Source organism: Oncorhynchus masou, chromosome 23 (genome assembly GCF_036934945.1).
Source record: "Oncorhynchus masou masou isolate Uvic2021 chromosome 23, UVic_Omas_1.1, whole genome shotgun sequence".
NCBI classification, from domain to species: Eukaryota; Metazoa; Chordata; class Actinopteri; order Salmoniformes; family Salmonidae; genus Oncorhynchus; species Oncorhynchus masou.
Genome location: NC_088234.1, coordinates 58,032,226 through 58,046,519, shown reverse-complemented (window position 1 = coordinate 58,046,519; position 14,294 = coordinate 58,032,226). Strand labels below are relative to the sequence as shown.

The window sequence follows — 14,294 nt, the reverse complement described above, 5'->3', positions numbered from 1 at the left end:
AGATCGATTTGATATGACCATCACAATTCAATGTACAATTTAAACACAGCTCAATAAACTATGCTACAACCTGACGCATTTTTACATTTTTACAACTCCACACCACCACACTCCGTGTTGAGCTCTCAGTGAACACTCAGAACTATAGCTCCCCGTGCAAATTCACTAACAATGGTCATGCATTTCATTGGGGCGAAAGAGGGAAAGTGTGAGGATTGTAAAAAAAAATAGAAACACAATTTCACTAAGAACATGCACAGACAGCATTTCATCTGTATACTTTCACAAAGAAGCCAAGTGTCCGTTCGTGAACTTTTAAATAAGTTGCACGATAGTAAACTCTTAATAAATCCATGCCCTTACCTGAAATAATGGGGGCCAGTCGGAATATGTCAGACAGCCTGCTATTCATGGTCTCATAAGGAGAGTCCTCGAGGAAATCGTTCCCTGAAAGGAATATTGAAATACAATGTGATTTTTAACATACTCTTGTAGTGTTAATAGGCATGTACATGTTGCAGACAACCAGCTAGACAGACATACATACATACATACATACACACATACATAAAGATATATAGATTTTATTTAAAGAGCATGCACGTGGGTTATTGTTTTCACTAAATGTTTGTAAACTACCATGGCTTGCCATTTCTTCACATGCGCATACACATGAGATGGGTATCTAGGTCAGTCAATTTCCATGACGCCCTACTACTCGTTAGGCTATGGTTGATTAGGCATATTGGTCAGCAACTGAGAACCCCTACTGCCCCACTGGCCACTGGCATTAGGCAGTACACTTTTTGTGTGCGATCTACTGCAAGATGACGAGTGACAAAGGGCTTTACACTCGATTCATTCTAAGAGATTGGTTTAAGGTTATTACTCACTCCTTTCCCATTACGCACGGACGGGAAAGTTACGCACCCAATAATGTGTTGTTTTCTCCCTGAAACGGTATTGCTTTAGCAGTTTACATGGTCCGTTAATACATTACTCATACAGCAGGTCTGGGAAATGTTTTTTTTTAAAACCATTGATTAACATCAGATTGACTTCTGACAATGTGTGATTGCTGTGTTGTAGCCAACTGCAATGATACCAAAGTGCATACCCTGCAAAGTCTGGTAGATTCCCCAATAGATGCGAAGGCAGTTCTTCTCTTTCTTCATACCCCTTTTACATCTGCAGTTATACAGGGGGCTCTGCTTGAGCGCATCCATGGCGCTCCGACATTCGTCCTGCGCCTCCAGTCCGGCTACCATGCTAAAGTTTCTCTCCTTCCCCCCAGCAACGCACTGTCTCATTGTCCGATACTTGGTGCTGCATCCTTGCTCCTTCATACACTGCTCACTCGCCTTGACACAGTCGAGGCGGTTGGGACCAGAAAGGACATTCTCCTGGGCATACAATACATCTGTTTGGGGAGAATAAATAGTGATAATACTAATAATGTTTCTGTCGTTTAAATGTTAAATATTGTAGGCTTTACGGGATTTAGTCACAATACACATTCAGAGATTAATCCAAATGAAAGCTTCTTTACAGATTAACATACTGTATTAACGCTGTACTGAGCGTATTTTAGTGCGCAACTCCGTGACAATAACAACAACACAAACATCTCATATAGGCTACTCGTCACTGACATAGTGATCAATGCATCGCATACCCTATACATTTGTGAAATATTTAAAAAATCAGCTGAGAACAAGTAAAGTTATTAAATATGAAACGGGTAAAACATGTTATGCTTTTTATTTTTCAATGTAGGCTATAGTACTGTATATAGGCTATACATGAGAGACGGATAATGAATTGCCACTGTGTTTAGTTGTGTCTATTACCGAATTAGAACTCAGTTAACTTCGATTAGGCTACATGAGCTCGTATTTGATTTTTCGGTAGTCAATGGGCATGGTCCGCATTATGGTGGCTCATCTCTCTCCACAAAGATCACTATAGGTTTCCTATGTACTCAACTCAGCTGCCCTCTGATTTCTTATTATTGTCCATTTAAAAATGCACATACTAGGCATGTATAGCATATATTAGTCATATTCATAAGTAATAGGCCTTGAGAAACTAAAACTTACCTAAAAGAGGCAGCACGACATAAAGTGTGATGAAAATCATTGCGTTTGTATCCGTGTGATGCCTTGTTACAATGGAATTTATAGAACATATAGAAAAAAACTTTGTGATTTTATTCCCAAGGCATTTCCACTCTATTCAAATCCATTGAAAATATCGGGTGGATGAGGTCCGACATAGGCTACAGAACACATCCAGCTGACTTCATGCGTAAAACATTCCGACCCAAAAGTACTCCAATGTTTTGCGACAGATAACCGATACCATCAACCACAGAATGATTCCGTTTAAAAACTAAATAAAATACTTGGATGAGAGATCACAAGGAGACAAAACGAACCGGTGAGTGCTCTCCGAACTCCAGCTCGTAGGATGTCCGCGTGTGTCTTAGCGCGCGAGGATGCTGTAGCCCACTGCTCAATAGTGCAGTAACCCCAATCCGGCAGCAGCGGCAAGGCAGTGGAACTTCTGCGTTTCAACGTGGATTTCGGTGATGACAAGTAGATCAATTCAAACTTTCAGACACATTTTATTTCTGGAATACAGTGTCGATGTGAGGCTAAATACATACGCAATATCTTATTTGTGAAAACATATGGTATGACACTATTTGCAAATGTTTTGATTGTTGATTCTGTATTAAATTGTATCAAAATATTATAGTGTCTTGATTCATTCCATCGGACAAGGCTACACCCTTATAATTTACAATATTATATTATTCATGGGGTTACAGAGAGTTCACAACATGTAGAGGTTAAACAACGTGTTGTGTGACTATCCCCAATACCTTAGTCAAAACCAAAGCTGCTATGTCCGTTCAAAACAGCACACTCAAATTTTAGCGAGAGACAACCCCATGCGCACAGATAATATGCTGTAGCCTACAAGTACACTATCGATTGAATATCTGTGTTGACGTGCGACGCTATCCCACCAATTCGACTGAAACCTGTCACTGTTCCTTTTTCACATTGAAACATCTATTCAGATCGTTGCGTATTAATGCTGACTTAGTGTTTGCTATGCTCAGGTTGCGCTTTCGCCACACATTTGGAGCGTGTAATGAAAAAGGAGACGGAGCCTAAATTGTCTATCTGATGTGTGCTGCTGATTGTAGTGCAAACCACACAGTACCATACAGTACCAGAGCTGAGAGTGTAGAGCCAGCAGTGCGCTCCTTCTATCCACTCTTGACATCGGCTATAAAACGTGAACATGGGTGAATATCGCCATCTGTTGGTTTAAAAAAGCTTCAACATGTATCTGATTATAGGCAAAATAATGCAATCACTATAGCCTAGACGTGGCGAATGTAATATGAAACTATCTGAATTAATTGGAGGCTATACAAATCACAAAAATTGAGTGGTTTATGATAATGAACATTTTAACATATTTCATTAGGCCTATTAGGTTCATTTGACATACTTTTCTATATTAGGCCTACACTTTAACGTTGACCATATAATAACACAGATACACATCCTATTAAGTGAGATGTAATACATGCCCTATTGATTCGTTTTCAGTCCTTCACTAGGCTAAATACAGAAGGAATTTAAAGGAATTTTAAAGGAATTTTCTATGGTTAGACCCACTCGACTGTTGACCGAAACAATCAACAATGAATGAATGTTCCCCTCCACTCCACCATATCAACTGGACTAAATCCTTTAATACATAAATGGGAAGCTGAGAGAGCAAGGCTATTTACATTTTTACAGATAGTGTGAAAGAGAAGACTAAGGTGGTGTTCCCCTGCTCAGGCGTTGGTGACGCATGTCAGATCTTACAACACCTGGATAGGTATTTTACATGATACCACATATTATAGCAATCTAGTGCCCAGCTGCACAGTCAATGACGTGGCATGCAACCATTGGTTGATGCATGCAACATCTAAGCAGGGGAACGCAAGCTTTGCGTCAGACACGGAAAAGGAAGCGAGACATTTCACCCACTAATTATTTATGGTACAATTGAAGTCAATGAACTAAGCAGACCAGACCCAGATGCTATCACATTGGTGTCTATGGGCTACCCCGTTAAGCAAACCGAAACTGATAATTTTTCCAACAATAAGAGGCCTGAGTGAACTATCATGATTTATCCACTATCTTTCGAATATATAGGCCTACAAAGCAATGGAGGCTGCTGAGGGGAGGATGGCTCATAATAATGTCTGAAATGGAGCAAATGGAATGGTATCAAACCATGTGTTTCATGTATTTGATACCATTGTATTAATCCCGCTCCAGCCATTACCACGAGCCCATCCTCCCCAATTAATGTGCCAACAAAAGGGATCCCCCAAAAAAAATGGAAAGGATGTAGAATAAACTGTCTTTGCAAAAACTTTTACTGTGAACTACAGCTTTTAACCATAAAGCTGCACTTAATAAGGCCTCGCAACAAGCATGTCGTTTAACATTATGGCTGCCAGACAGGCAGGCGACTATCAGAAGTCAATGGGCGCATTCCTCTGCCCAGGTGTTGTTGACACCTGCCAGATTTGACAATTTCTGGATAGATATTTTACATATCAGCTAACCACATCATATGTTATAGCAATCTGTCAGTCGATGACACAGTCAATGACGTTGCATGCAACCATTGGTTAATGCATTCAACGTTTGAGCAGGGGAACACGCCCAACTGAAAGTCTGAAAAAGACAACATACCTGTTGACAGCCCTCCTGGATTGGGTCATACCAACTCACTACTCTAGAGAGGTAACATTAGGCACATCAACCTCTCAGCCTACATCTGTGAAATAACATTAATAAATGAATCACCATAGAACAAAATGGCCTTATGAACTCAAATGACACAAAGACTATATATTTATGTAATCTCAAAATAACAAATAGGGAGAAACTAAACCCATGAGGCAAAATTGGCTCCTCGAAACCGGGCATGAATTGGCACCAATCAGGTGCGTCGTCTACTCCTAGGAATAGGAAATACATGTCAGCCGGACTGCAAACAATGAAGCACATGAATGGGCTGGCGAGTAACATTTCTGAATTAAGTATGCTTAATAAAAGATGTTTAAGGACTGCATAATGCATAACTATTAACCGACCATGTAATCTGCTGAATAAAATTCCATAAACCAAATGCTTGTCCGAGAGTAGACTTAGATGATGATTTAACAAACACAGAAGCAAGCTAAGTGTGCATAGGCCTACCTTCTTGAAAACTCAGCAAAAAAAGAAATGTCCTCTCACTGTCAACTGCGTTTATTCAGCAAACTTAACGTGTAAACATTTGTATGAACATAACAAGATTCAATAACTGAGACATAAACTGAACAAGTTCCACAGACATGTGACTAACAGAAATGGAACAATGTGTCCCTAAACAAAGGGGGGGTGGTCAAAATCAAAAGTAACAGTCAGTATCTGGTGTGGCCACCAGCTGCATTAAGTACTGCATTGCATCTCCTCCTCATGGACTGCACCAGATTGGCCAGTTCTTGCTGTGAAACGTTACCCCACTCTTCCACCAAGGCACCTGCCAGTTCCCGGACATTTCTGGGGGGAATGGTCCTAGCCCTCACCCTCAGATCCAACAGGTCCCAGACGTGCTCAATGGGATTGAGATCCGAGCTCTTCGCTGGCCATGGCAGAACACTGACATTCCTGTCTTGCAGGAAATCACGTACAGAACGAGCAGTATGGCTGGTGGCATTGTCATTCTGGAGGGTCATGTCAGGATGAGCCTGCAGGAAGGGTACCACATGAGGGAGGAGGATGTCTTCCCTGTAAAAAAACAGCGTTGAGATTGCCTGCAATGACAACAAGCTCAGTCCGATGATGCTGTGACACACCGCCCCAGACCATGACAGACCCTCCACCTCCAAATCGATCCCACTCTAGAGTACAGGCCTCAGTGTAACGCTCATTCCTCTGACGATAAACGCAAATCTGACCATCACCCCTGGTGAGACAAAACCACGACTCGTCAGTGAAGAGCACTTTTTGCCAGTTCTGTCGGGTCCAGGCTTTGTTCTGTCGGGTCCAGGGTGATGTTTTTGCCGGTGATGTCTGGTGAGGACCTGCCTTACAACAGGCCTACAAGCCCTCAGTCAAGCCTGTCTCAGCCTATTGCGGACAGTCTGACCACTGATGGAGGGATTGTGTGTACCTGGTGTAACTCGGGCAGTTGTTGTTGCCATCCTGTACCTGTCCCACAGGTGTGATGTTTGGATGTACTGATCCTGTGCAGGTGTTGTTACAAGTGGTCTGCCACTGCGAGGAAGATCAGCTGTCCGTTCTGTCCAGTCAGTAGAAAGGCCTATTTAGTGTCCTACGTTTTCATAACCGTGACCTTAATTGCGTACCGTCTGTAAGTAGTGTCTTAATGACCATTCCACAGGTGCATATTCATTAATTGTATTTGGTTCATTGAACAGGCATGGGAAACAGTGTTTAAACCCGTTTACAATGAAGATCTGTGAAGTTATTTGTATTTTTACGAATTATCTTTGAAAGACAGGGTCCTGAAAAAGGGACGTTTCTTTTATTAGGTAGCCCAGAAAATTATGTAAAAATATCTTGTTGTTTTTATAGTAACTATAGTAAAAAGTAAATATTCCAAATAAACTTGGTTTAAAAGTACATTACTGTAAAGTTTACAGTAGGGTACTGTTAAACCAAATTTTTCTTTGGAACATAATGTACATTTTTACAGTGACTCACTGTCAGTAAGTCACGGTAAAGACAACAGGATTTTTTTTTTTACATCTTATTCAGGTCTTTTTTACAGTTTAGGGTAATTATACTGGACAATAGCAACATAAATTCAGTGAATGTATAAGGGGAACACAAATAGGCCTAGTCCTAAATTGCAAAACCGCATAGGCTCGGGCCAAATGTAAATGAAGTTTACAATTAATTGGCTTTTTCAAAGGGAGCTTTCAAATTATAGTTTTGTTCAAATAAAATAAAATATGGAAACATATAGTGTTAGTTAATTGTCTGGAAAACCTATATAATTTGGTAACTTGGCTATTTTAATTTCAAAGGGAAGGTTGCCAACCTCATGAAGGTGAGCAACATCAATCTGGGATTTATGAAAAGCCTCAATCAATATTTACTATTAATTTAGCAAATGAATGTCAGAATGATATAGTCCTGGTCATATAAGGAGGCAGGCATTCACACTTTAATGTTCTTCATGGCACTGGCTCAAACCATTCTTTCTAGCAGTGCTCAGGAGAAAATTGAGTAAAGTAAAGAATTAGCCTCTATAGGCCTATGTGACAAATCTTGAAGGAGCAAATGACACTGAATTAAAGCTATTGATTGCCAACTGTGCTTACAAACGTCAAACAATACTGTGGATGTCAGAACTAATAGTTCATTGAAGCAGAACTGTGATGAATGAAAGCGATCTTGAGAGAATGGCTGCACTGGTACATTTCTCAGTATGTTTAGGCCTACATAATGTATTCATTGTGGTAGGCTTCAATGAAAAGCCCCCTAGGCTACCCTCAGGTTCAACATATTTCTGTGGGTTTAAGAAACACATCCGCTTGGGTGAGGACTATTTGAAATGTTACACGATATTAGTAGGTTTTCTGGTAAAAGTAAACTGACCTCTCATGCCTACAAATAGGCTCGCGCACCCTAGAATAGGACTACATGCGCGCTATAGAACACGTACACATTTGTTGGCGGGAATTCGACTGGAATCTCAACACACTTGTATGTTTTACTGCTGTCCTGGTGTCATATTTAATAAACAATTAAAAAGTTAATACAGCTAGATAGCATATTTATCCGATAAAGATATGAGTTTGGATACTCTGTTTCAACAAATTCTACTAACTGAACAGCAAATATCGGAGAAAACGCGACAATCTCAAGAGGGTGAGCTGCCAACCATAATTTCCTTTCTAATATCAAGCTAGCTGTTATTGACACAATGTTAGCTAAATTATACTACTTTTAGTTTTCAATTAACTTTTGCAGGAATTGGTGGAAAGAATGTGACTGGTTGTGTTTGTCATGAAGGTCACTGTTGTGTTTCCTTATTCAATGTTCTGTCAGTCAAGGCTGCTATTGCAAGATGTCAAGACAGGGTCAAGTCATTGACAGCAAAATCAGAATGTCTCTCCAAGGAACTTGATGAACAGGTGAATCTGCTGTTATCATTACCTATGTGTGAGAGAGAGAACCTCAAAGCATGGTCTGACACAATATTGTTGAAGTGACAGAGATAAGAACAGACACTTCATTGAACAGTGAATGTAGGCTACAGAGTTGTACAGTGAATGTACAGTCAAATAGCTACATTAATTAGTCCCGAGAGAGTGTGTTGACAGATTAAGTGCAGTATATTGATACATATTGAGACACATTAAAGAGGTGATTAATTGTATGATTAAAACCCTTAATCTATTAGAGGCCTCATCAGAGACTGTGGATCAATTGCAAGTGGCACTACAAAATCAATTCCTAGTTTCCGCAGGATTACATTAGTATTATAGCAAGCAACGTTTTAACATGCTTGAAATGAATTATGTGTGGAAGATAGATTCATTAACTTTTCATAATATTGTTGAGCACTTCCTGTACATGTCAAAGAGGAACATAACAAGATTGCCAATTACAGGGGTCAAATCAAAAGAGTCATTCATTGAGATGAGATGCAATAACCTCTGAACTATAGGCTGCTGCTGAATATTACATATATATTCAGCCAATATATTCCATCTATTTTACTGATATTTAAGATTATGCTAAATTGAGTTGCTGTAGGTTAATAGCATACATATACATGTTTGATAAAGTGTTTTAAGCACACTAAGTGTTTTAAGCACACTATCTTTATGAAACAGCTCAAACTTTGTGTTTGTTGTTCCATAGTCTATGCCACTTAGCTTGCTCAATCATAAATGTGTCTTCAGCCAGCCAGTTTACTTTCAAGCTCTCTTTAACTGTTCCCTTCATTATATTTAGGACACTAAGGTTACTGTTTTATTTTTTTAACTTTAACACTCATAGTAACCAATTGTCCTGAATGCCATGCATTTTAGACAGTAATTTTCAATGCTTTCCACTAGCACAATTAACCTTCACAATTGCTTATATCATTTGAAGCCAGGTAGTATGTAATTACCTTAATGGTACCATTTGCCTTTTTTTGGTCTGAATGGCTTATAAAAAATATATATATATAAATATTGTGAGGGGAATGTTGAGGCTAGGCAATACAGTGTGCCTATAGTATAGCTACTAAAATGAGAACATATTTTCCCTTGATTTCAATATATTAACTGTTCAATCAAGTATCAAACTTCATGGAATGGGACAGGCTAACAAAAATATCATTTTTGTTTTGTTTTATGGAACTGCTAAAAGTGTGTCCTTCCAGGCTCAGCATCTATCAGAGACAAAGCTGCAGTATGACCTAATGAAAAAACATCAAGTACAAGTTGAAAAGCAGGCAGGGGAGCTTCTGAGACAGCAGAGGGATCTCAGGAAACACTTGGTGAGTGATTCTTGTCAAGGGCATTCAAGCACACTCAAACGTTAAACAAATACCACATGACAGTACATTGTTATTCAATAGATATAGGCTACATTAATCTATTTACCTTTTTTTTGCTGTGCTCATATGTTTGAAGGAGAAAATAAAGAAGTCGTCGAAGGAGGAACAGGAGAATTTCATGAAAGAAATCATGACTTTCAACAGCGACTTTAGCCTTTTGAATAACAGGGAGACTGTGTTTGAGAGCCAAACCCAATCTGAGATACGTAACTTGGGGGAGGAGGTTAGCTCTTTAAACAAAGGTAGAGAAGCCACTGTTTATATTAACATGTGAAGTAGGGTCATTTTATATTAATTGGGTATTGCTAGTTTATTAATGGATAATATATTTACATTATATAACCTGATGCTACACTAATCATGCCCTGTTCTGACCAACCCTGAGACTTTATGGTGACCCCTTGTACTGTTTTTTCCATCCTGTCTTAGAGATGGATTCCATGGGCCGGACGAATACTCAGATGAAGTCTATGCAAGAAGAAAAGAGAGGTCTCCATTTGGAGCTACAAGGACTGGAACATATTATGAAAGGTAGATTTGATCCAGCTCTGTTGTCAGGCAGACGTTTCAATGCTTGCCACCAGATAAAACAAACAATCCTAAAGACAGCGTACAGTAAAACGTGCAGACTAAACTGAATCCATCCCCTAGTGTCATTTTCTTTAGAGAAAAACAGACTGGTATGTGGAGGTAATGTTTACATTAAGAGTTGTTCATTTCAGACCTGGAGAGCCAGCTGAGTGAGGCTAAATCAATGACCGAGTCCTTAAGTGCAGAGAGTCTGATGGTCACCCAGAAGCCCCTCACAGACAGCACTTGCTTAAGGTAATCAACTGCACTGTCACGCCCTGACCTTAGAGAGCCTTTTTATGTCTCTATTTGGGTTCGTCAGGGTGTGATTTGGGTGGGCGTTCTATGTTCTATGTTCTTTATTTCTATGTTTTAGGTTTCTATGTTTTGGCCGGGTATGGTTCTCAATCAGGGACAGATGTCTATCGTTGTCTCTGATTGGGATTCATACTTAGGCAGCCTTTATCCCTTTTGTTATTGTGGGAAGTTGTCTTTGTTAGTGGCACTGTAGCCCTCGTAAGCTTCACGGTCGTGTTGTTGTTTCTTGTTTTTGTTGGCGACATTATAAATAAAGAAATATACGCTCACCCTAGCCCCGCAGTTGCCGGGCTAGGGTGAGCATCCAGCCAGGACGGGTTGTGCCAGCTCTGCTCTCCAGACCTCCAGTGCGTCTCCTTTGCCCAGTATATCCTGTGCCAGCTCCACGAACCAGGCCTCCTGAGTGTCTCTCCAGTCCAGTGATGAACCATGGCACGAAGCCTCCAGTGATGATCCATGGCACGCAGCCTCCAGTGATATTCCATGGCCCGGAGCCTCCACTGATGATCCATGGCCCGGAGCCTCCAGTGATGATCCATGGCACGAAGCCTCCAGTGATGATCCATGGTACGAAGCCTCCAGTGATGATCCATGGCACGAAGCCTCCAGTGATGATCCATGGCACGCAACCTCAAATGATGATCCATGGCCCGGAGCCTCCACTGATGATCCATGGCCCGGAGCCTCCAGTCATGATCCATGGCCCGAAGCCTCCAGTGATGATCCATGGCACGAAGCCTCCAGTGATGATCCATGGCACGAAGCCTCCAGTGATGATCCATGGCCCGGAACCTCCAGTGATGATCCATGGCACGAAGCCTCCAGTGATGATCCATGGAACGAAGCATCCAGTGATGATCCAGGGCACGAAGCCCCCAGTGATGAGTCATGGCACGGAGCCTACAGCGGCGGTCTACAGTCCGGAGCCTCCAGCAACGGTCCCCAGTCCGGGGCCCGCAACGAGGGTTCCCAGTCCGGGGCCTGCGGAGAGCCTCACTGACTAGTTCAATTTCGTGGATAGCGTTTGTGTGAGGAGAGTGGTCCGTTATGGATAGATCAAGGCTTATCCTGGGGTGTGGATAGAGTCAGAAGTTAGAGCAAAAATGTGCTCGGAAGCATATACAATAAATATGTGAGGACTGAGTTTTACAGACATAACAAGGATCCTATCGTCAATTCTGACAGAACAGCAAGAGTCTGGGTATTTGGTGTGTGGGTCACAAATAATTGCACATTTATTGTCTTCCTGTCTCATCCTGCTAATGATCCTGCTTGAAATGTGCTGAAAGGACCTGCACCCATCCTGCCATTCTTGTACTCTTCAGATCAGGATGCTTAAATAAAGCAACATTACCCCAATCTCTTGAATTAAGGCTTTGATCTGCTGCCTGTATTATCTGGTCAAAAAAGAACATCCTACGATTCTCATTTTAGGAACTTAATGAAAAGGATGGATCGATACAGAATCTGGCCCAGGGAGGAAGTGTTTGCCTCCTCCTGCTCTTAAATCATACGTGGGGGAAGCATGTTCTGTCCCTCTGTTCCACAAATCTCCTTCATTACTGACGGCCTGATTAGTCCACAGGATGTGCTGAGGGTGGGGCTTTTGGGGAAGCTGAGGCCCACTCGCTGTTATGATAATTCCTCTTGAGTGTGTTCATTAATCACGCTTTTTACTCAGCTATTGATTGTTTGAAATTGAATGCATGTCAATTTAATTAGTGCTGTCTTTTTAAAAGTGTAAGTGTGCAAACCATACAATTTTAATGTCATAGATTTAGCCAGTGGTAACTTGTGGAATAGACGCTGGCTGGAATGCAGTTTTAACCAATCAGCATTCAAGATTAGAACCACCCATTGTATAATATCTCTAGATCCAATTTGCTGGTAGGGTAAACTTTTGGTTGTACTATTTGCTCCAACTCTTAAATTCATGTTAGATAATTGTTTTATGTTACATTTGACGTGTGTGTAATGAGAGACTAGCTTTTCAGACACTTAACATTTCAAATGTGTCATAGACTTAAAAAGGAGCTGGAGATGCACAAAGAAGGAGAGCTGGAGCTGCTGAGAGAAGCCCTTAGCTCTGAAATCCTGTTCCTGCAATCGGTAATCACTCTGAGCTATTCAAATCTATTAGCCTCAAATTAAGTCAATAGCTCTTATTGTAACATTACATTTTTTATTGCAGAAACTGTCTCAGAAGACTCCCCAATACTCAAGGAAATTCACATAGTGTCCAAATTCCAGAGGTATGTTAGAGGTTAGGAGAGAGATTGATTATACCAGCAGTCTTAAAAACATAGTGTATTTTACTTATTTTGTGTTACTTTACTGTCAGCTCATTGAAGGTCTTGGCTTTACCCACCGAACATATTGTTACCAAAACATGATAAGATTTTAGCCATAGAACCAGGGTGTTGAGATGGGATGATATGGTTATAGTGATCAAGAGAACAAGAGCAAATCCCATGCATTTGTTTAAAACGTATATTACAGTTTTTTACAATCGCTTACACACTATTGTTACGGTTTTCTTTGTGCGAAGGAGAGTCGGACCAAAATGCGGCGTGTAGATTGCGATCCATGTTTAATAAACAAAAGTAAACACGAATCAAAATAAAAAAAACAACAAACGTAACAAGGAAACCGAAAACAGCCTATACTGGTGTAAACTAACACCGAACAAGGACAGGAAAAGGACATAAGGACAATCACCCACGAAACACTCAAAGAATATGGCTGCCTAAATATGGTTCCCAATCAGAGACAACGATAAACACCTGCCTCTGATTGAGAACCACTTCAGACAGCCATAGATTCATCTAGAACACCCCACTAAGCTACCATCCCAATACATGTGAAAAAAAACTAATACAAAACACACCACATACAAAAACCCATGTCACACCCTGGCTTGACTAAATAGATAAAGAAAACACAAAATACTAAGACCAGGGCGTGACAACTATAAGTGGTACGTGAGGCATACTCAGTGAAACCATTACCTCGTGTACCTAATCTTCAGACCAAGTCTGCAAAACTGCAAGCGTATTATCTGCTTTACACTCAGTTTGCAATTGTAAAACTAAACACAGTTCTACATTGGACACATCATTGAAAACTAACAGGTATTGTGTTTCGTTTGGAAAACACTGCCATTCCAAATACCACACTCATTTACCGATTACCTACACCCAGTGCTCACATGTGAAAACACATAGCTAATTTCTTCACTTAGAAATCAGAGCTTGAGCACTATAAATAGGCTTCAGGTTGGCTTTCTTGGTTTGGACAACAATGGAGGCCAATTTTGGAGAACGAGTTAGCGGAAGAGGAGTGAGAGTAAGAGGGGGACGAGGACAACAACAAGGAGGAGGAGGAAAAGGAAAAGCCTTTTGTTTACCTTCTACTGTATTTGTTTTGTCTGTTACTGTTCATCCTGAAATCTTGATGAAAATATAATGTTTTGAGAAATAAATGCATTTTATTTTCCCCCCCTTGCATTTCTGTTTATAGTGTAAATATATACTGAATATGCATACATACTGTATATATTTGTGCACACATACGTGTGAGTGCTATGACAAACTGCCGTGGACTCCACTGCACACTGAACATGCAAAAGACACAAGATTGTAGTGTTTTATATTTGTCATATCCGTGTATAGTTGGCGTGTACAAGAGCTAATCATTTGCTGGTTTGTGTGTAGAGTTTTATTGGAAAAACACAATTTTGTGAAGAG

The 14,294-nt window shown here is 40.5% G+C and overlaps 2 protein-coding genes across 2 annotated transcripts in view; one reads left to right on the top strand and one right to left on the bottom strand.

Moving 5' to 3' along the window:
• The window catches only part of LOC135511109 (GDNF family receptor alpha-1-like), a 100,039-nt gene extending 96,777 nt beyond the window's left edge, over window positions 1–3,262 (bottom strand). The window contains exons 1-3 of the mRNA XM_064932645.1: window positions 2,100–3,262; window positions 1,118–1,420; window positions 364–447 (exon numbers count right to left, since the gene is read on the bottom strand). Of these exons, the coding sequence (XP_064788717.1) occupies window positions 364–447; window positions 1,118–1,420; window positions 2,100–2,139 (427 nt within the window). The 5' untranslated portion in view covers window positions 2,140–3,262. The remainder of the gene's footprint in view (window positions 1–363; window positions 448–1,117; window positions 1,421–2,099) is intronic.
• Window positions 3,263–7,897: 4,635 nt separating this feature from the next.
• Window positions 7,898–12,784, top strand: ccdc172 (coiled-coil domain containing 172). The gene is made up of 8 exons (XM_064930912.1): window positions 7,898–7,976; window positions 8,157–8,242; window positions 9,484–9,600; window positions 9,737–9,902; window positions 10,090–10,191; window positions 10,383–10,485; window positions 12,570–12,657; window positions 12,740–12,784. Exons 1-8 carry the CDS (start codon window positions 7,898–7,900, stop codon window positions 12,782–12,784), a joined length of 786 nt encoding a protein of 261 aa, XP_064786984.1.
• The last annotated feature ends 1,510 nt before the right edge of the window (window positions 12,785–14,294 follow it).

Excerpts from the sequence above, each read along its gene's own strand:
- ccdc172 (XM_064930912.1), top strand. The coding sequence starts at position 7,898 with ATGAGTTTGGATACTCTGTTTCAACAAATTCTACTAACTGAACAGCAA. Across the intron at positions 7,977-8,156 it reads AACGCGACAATCTCAAGAGG|TCAAGGCTGCTATTGCAAGA; the intron begins GTGAGCTGCCAA and ends ATGTTCTGTCAG. Across the intron at positions 8,243-9,483 it reads CCAAGGAACTTGATGAACAG|GCTCAGCATCTATCAGAGAC; the intron begins GTGAATCTGCTG and ends GTGTCCTTCCAG.